Source organism: Colobus angolensis, unplaced genomic scaffold (genome assembly GCF_000951035.1).
Source record: "Colobus angolensis palliatus isolate OR3802 unplaced genomic scaffold, Cang.pa_1.0 Scaffold65, whole genome shotgun sequence".
Classification (NCBI taxonomy): domain Eukaryota; kingdom Metazoa; phylum Chordata; class Mammalia; order Primates; family Cercopithecidae; genus Colobus; species Colobus angolensis.
Genome location: NW_012120154.1, coordinates 4,396,840 through 4,402,589, shown reverse-complemented (window position 1 = coordinate 4,402,589; position 5,750 = coordinate 4,396,840). Strand labels below are relative to the sequence as shown.

At 58.4% G+C, this 5,750-nt stretch overlaps 1 protein-coding gene across 1 annotated transcript in view; it reads right to left on the bottom strand.

Annotated features, from left to right (window-relative positions):
• Positions 1-5,750, bottom strand: part of RAC2 (ras-related C3 botulinum toxin substrate 2 (rho family, small GTP binding protein Rac2)) — a 20,688-nt gene that overhangs the window by 3,009 nt on the left and 11,929 nt on the right. The window contains exons 3-5 of the mRNA XM_011964289.1: positions 5,343-5,460; positions 4,510-4,572; positions 3,831-3,990 (exon numbers count right to left, since the gene is read on the bottom strand). Coding sequence (XP_011819679.1) covers positions 3,831-3,990; positions 4,510-4,572; positions 5,343-5,460 — 341 coding nt within the window. The remainder of the gene's footprint in view (positions 1-3,830; positions 3,991-4,509; positions 4,573-5,342; positions 5,461-5,750) is intronic.

Sequence of the window (5,750 nt, the reverse complement as noted above, 5' to 3'; positions counted from 1 at the left end):
GCCATACACCCCCCTCCCATGCCATGCACCCCTCCCACACCTCTCACGCCATACAAGCCTTCCCACACCATACAACCCCTCTCACACCACACACACCCCTCCCACGCCTGCCACGCCATACACCCCTCCCATGCCATACACCCCTCCCATGCCATACACCCCCTCCCATGCCATACACCCCTCCCATGCCATACACCCCCTCCCATGCCATACACCCCTTCCCAAGCCATACACCCCCCTCCCACGCCATACACCCCCTCCCATGCCATACACCCCTCCCGTGCCATACACCCCTTCCCAAGCCATACAACTGAACACCAGGCTCTGGGGGCCACCATCCAGATTCCAGTCCCAGTGGGGTCACCTGGAGGCTGTGTCACCAAGAGCAGGGAGTTTAACGTCACCGTGCCTCAGTTGCCTCATGTCTGAAGTAGCGAGCTTGAGCTCAGTGACAGACTGAGGCCTACAGGGCAGGTCTGTGTCTTTCCCGGACACATAGCCCTTAATCCATGGAAGGAAGGCGGTAATTTTGACACTTTTCTGGGAAGGAAAGGGCTCAAGCATCACTGGCCAAATCTCTGGGAGCCTCACCTTCTTCTAGAACATTGCCTTGCCCATCCCTCCAGGATTCTCCCAGGGTTGCAAATAACCCCCAGGAGGACTGAAGCCCTCGTAGCCCCCTCCCCAGGAACTTCCAAACATCATCGGCCCCTTCCTTAGCACCATCCCCGTCTTACAGACAAGGAAACAGTTCATGGAGAGTATGTGACTCATCCAAACTCACACGCTGGACGTATTCCCTCAGCCTGGACACAGCTGGGGGCCTTCTGGGAGGAGTGGAATTGGACAACTCCTCTGTCCTCCCATGGGAGGCGCAGCCTTCTCCCACATGAAGACCCCTCGGGGCTGGGGGAGAAAGGCAGGCCTAGTCCCCACCCCCAGGGACGAAGTTCCATGACCTTCTGCAAAGAGCCTGTGTGACTTCTCATGTCCATTTCAAGCTGCACAGTTTCCCTGAAGTGAAAAACCACAAAACCCCTTCTGCCGAGATGCATGCAGGCCTGGGGGCCAATGTCAGAACCAAGAGGAAGGAGGAGGGAGGGGAGGGGAACTCTGGGCCCTCTGCCAAAGTCTGCTTGCTTCTCTGTGGCAGGCAGGAAGGAAGGAGATGGACGCTGGTCACCACCTACTCTGTGCCAGGCACTGAGCTGGGCGCTTCCAACAATACCAGGAAGAAACATTGTGATTTCCCACTTCACAGACCAGGAAACAGGCCCAGAGTGGGGAAGCCATGGCCCGAAGGCACAGAACTGGGAGGAGAAGTCGGGATGGCAGGAGGGGCAGCCCCTGGAACAGGGGAGCCCACTGAGGCCAGGTGCTGGGTAGAAAGGAAGGGTGGGGCAGGGACGAGGAACCTGAGGCTCAGAGAGGACATCACTGGCTCTGAGTCACATGCTGGGTGTCTCCCCTCTACCTGGAGGCATATACGCCCACCAGGGATCATGGGCAGTGGTTGTCATCGGGCTTGGCTGGCAAGAGCAGGGTGCCCTGAGCTCAGCCCAGAGTCTGGTCACCACCCCTTGTGTTGAGGAGGTGTCACCGGGCACGTGGCCACTGTCCCCTTATAAGGGACCACATCTGCATCCACTTCCCTCACATCCACCAACTGCCTTTTCCCTGGCACCTGGCCGCCACTCACACAGGAGGAGGATCCTGAGCTGGGGGACCGGGGCTCACTTTGGCTCTGCCTCTGACTGCTCTAGGACTTTAGCCAGTTACCCCTCTCCAGGCCTCAGTCTCCCATCTGTCTAGGACTCACTGCCATACCATGGCTTGTCAAGCTGAGACAGGGGCAGGGGAGCCACAGAGAGGGCAAGGAGGGCAAGGGCGCGGTGGGGGCAGTGGGGGTGCTGGGAGGACAGATGGCCCTCAGCTTTGTGGCTTAGGGAGCTATTCCACCTCCTTTGGAATCTGGGCTCTGCTATGTCCTGGCTGGGTGGCTTTAAACCAGCAACATGTCCCCCAGAGCCTGTTTCCCCTCTGTAAGCAGAGGTGACAAGAGCCCTTCATCGTAGCTGCCGTGAGATGAAGTGGCATCTAGGAAGTGCTCAGTCCACGTCAGCTGTGATTATCAGCTGGGCTCAGGGCCGCCCCCAGAACTTGTCATCCCAGGGCTGGGGAGCCCAGGTGGGTAGAGGCAGTTGCTGCCTCCCTCACTAGCCCTGCCAGTGCCCCCAGGACTCCCCCTAGGCCTGAGCTGTTCGAGGCACAGTCACCATCACTGCCCCTGCCCCAGCTCCAGGCAGGGTCAGCCAGGGGAGATGGGCTAGAGGCTAAGGCAAGAGCTCTGGGTCACAACCTTATAGAGGAGAGAGGGCCTTTGGGGATTGTCCAGGTCAGCTTCTGTGAAGAGGGAAACTGAGGCCCAGAGAGGGGCAGCCACTAACCCAAGGTCACATAGTCAATCTGTGTCGGAGCCGGGACCAGAATCCAGGCCTCCAGCGCCCTCCGCATGATCCCAAAGCATGTGCTTTACAAAGGAGGGGTCAGTGACAACCAGGCCGCCGGCTGGAAAGCAGCACCCTGAATAGAAGGAGTCCAGGACCAGAGGTTTGAGGGGTGCTGGTTGGTCAGAAAGAGAAGGCAGGGATGAATCCCTGATATTTAAAAGGAAAGACGAGCAGGCTGGGGAGCTGTGGCCCCAGGACAAGGGAAGGGAGCTAGTGTGTGAGCCATAGTCCGAGGACCCTGAAGAAGATGGCCGTGTCACCACACTAGTCACAGAAGGAGGGAGGTGGTGGCTGCGGTTTCCCTTCCTGTGAAGAGATGTGAGTCTCCAGGGCCCTCCCAGTTCCGGCAGGGGGAGGAGTGGCGGGGCTGAGGCAGTGAGGCGGGAGGAGATCTAGCGGGTTCAATTCAGGGGCCAACCCCTGGGCCTGCAGAGTCCTGTGGTGAGACAGAGGGCACAGCCCATCGTGACCAAATCCAGCTGGCGGTCTTGGGCTTCTGGGCAAAGATCCCTGAGCTACAGAGACATTGGGACCTACCAGGGACAGGGACAGGAACAGAGCCAGTAGGCCTGGGTACCATGCATGAAGCCAGACCCATGGTGATCACCTCCCTGATGCAGGCAGCCCTGAGCCACTACAAAGAAGCACCCCCCAGCAGTGAACCCACAATTTGCTGTCCTTCCTTCAAATCTGGCTAGGCCACCTACTAGCTGGGTGACCTTGAGAAGTGACTATATTTCTCCAGTCCAGGGATTTGGAGGCAAAGAGGAGTTGAGCTGAGAAACCAAAGGGAGTGGGGAAAGGGAGGAGAGAAGGTGGTGGAAGGAAATGTGTCACCCTTCAGATCTAATGCGGGGCCACCCCCTGCAGGAAGCCTTCCCAGAACACCCAAGTTTGACTTGTCGCTTGTCCTCCAAGCAACCACAGCACCCCTATTCCATCTCTGCTTCTGCCTGCTCAAAGCATACCTCCTTATTTTCAATATCTATTAATAGATACTACTACTACTACTAGGATGACAACTAGCTAACACAGAGTGCTTCCCACACACAGGTGCCGCCCTGGGAGCTCCACCTGGAATAACTCACTGAATTCCCCCAGCCACCCCAGGAGGCAGGAGCTATCACTATCCCATGCTTTTCCGATAAGGAAACGCAGGCAGAGACGGGCTACGTGACTCGCCCAAGGTCACACAGCAAGTGCACAGCACAGCTAAGGTCGAACTGCATAGCCTGGCCCTGCAGCGCATGTTTACACACCACGAGGCCAAGTCAGGGCTCCCCTGCAGCCAGTTCCCCTCTCTGAGTCTGAGGCCCGTACCAATCTCCTTGGCCAGCGCCAGGCCCTGCGGGTAGGTGATGGGAGCCAGCTTCTTCTCCTTCAGTTTCTCGATGGTGTCCTTGTCGTCCCGCAGGTCCAGCTTGGTACCCACCAGGATAATGGGTGTGCTGGGGCAGTGGTGCCGCACTTCCGGGAACCACTGGGCAGGTGGGTGGGGGAACACAAGATTGTATGGGTCAAGAGCGGGCATGAGGCTGTGCGGGGATCAGAGGGAGTATAAGGGGCACCAAGTTGCTAGAAGATCAGACGTGGGCATGAGGGTGAGGAGAGATGTGAGGTGGCACAGGGAAGGGAGGCCACGAGGTTGTACAGGAAGGAGGGGGCGCATGATTGTAGAAAAGGAGGAGGCGAGGTTTTGTGCAGACATAAGAAGCCAACATGAGGTTATGTGACAATCGGAGGCGAACATGAGGTTGTGTAGGGAGGAGGAGGCCGCAGCCACAGAAAGTGGGGGTATAGCTAACTATCACCGCACCCCCACCCCAGACCCTCCAAATCTTACCCCTTCAGTCCCCCTGCCAGCCCTGGTTGGCACTGGGGACCCTCTCTGTATGCGGCCTCTGCTGCCCCAGGGACCAGTCTAGAGTCACCAGTTCCTCCCTCTGTCCCTCAGGGTTACCTGCCCCAGAGCCCCCAAGGCCCACCCTGTCTAACTCACCTTGGCGCGGACGTTCTCATAGGAGGCTGGGCTGACGAGGGAGAAGCAGATGAGGAAGACGTCCTGGGGACAGAGCAAGCGAGGGTTGCCAGTGAGGAGGGCCCAGAGGTGTCCCACCATGGCAGTCACTGAGAGGTGGAGCTTAGGGCTCCCTGAGGGTGGAGCAGCCCAGGGGACGCTGGGGACTTAGGATATGGGCAGAGCAGAGATACCCTTCTCGCCTTTACCAGGAGGCTGCTGTTTGTTGGGATGCTTACTAAAGGCCAGGGCCTCTGCAAAGTGACTATCCTCACATGTCACTCTGCAGCAAGCACTGCCGCTAGCCCCATTCCTCTGAAGGGGAAAGTGAGGTTAAAGCGTGCACTCTGGTGAGGGGAGGATCTGGGATTCCAGAGTCCACACTCCAATCCATACACCATCCACATCTGCAGGCCTTAGCCGCCTCCCTGCACACCCTGGAGGAAGAGCGAGGACCCAGCAGCCACCTGCAGGCATCCTCCACCTCTCCCCTCCCCCAGTACTCCCAGGGCTCACCAACCTGGGGCCCTGTGCAGACTCCACCTGCCCCACCACTGGAAACAGGGGGTGCCAGAGCCCAGGAGGCAGTGGGGTGGGAAAACAGGCACATTGAGGACCGGGAACCAATGCAGGGCTGGGGGAGTGCGGGAGGAGGCCCTGCTCTGCCTGGGACATGCAAGGCAGGCAGACTCCCTGAGCTGGGCCTTCAGGGGAGAGGAAGGGTTTCCCAGGCTGAGCTGACTGGGAGGGCATCCCAAGCAGAGGGAACGGAGACAGCAAAGGTCAGGACTGCAAGGCGGGTGGGAGCAGCACACCGTTTGTGGGTAGGAGAGTGGCCGGAGACGGTCGTAGTCCTCCTGCCCAGCAGTGTCCCACAGCCCCAGGTTCACCGGCTTGCTGTCCACCATCACATTGGCTGAATAGTTGTCAAACCTGTGGGGAGCAGTCAAGGCAGAGGTAAGGTCAGTCTCAAACCCCAGAACCTGGGGACTGTGGTCCAGCTCCGTGGCATTCCTCGGAGGTTGAGACCCAGAGACAGTCTGCAACTGGCCCAAAGTCACACAGCATTTGGAATTAGGTTTCTTTATCTGTTTTGTGACTGATTCACTATATTTTTTTAAAATGTGCCGGGCGCGGTGGCTCAAGCCTGTAATCCCAGCACTTTGGGAGGCTGAGACGGGCAGATCACAAGGTCAGGAGATCGAGACCATCCTGGCTAACAC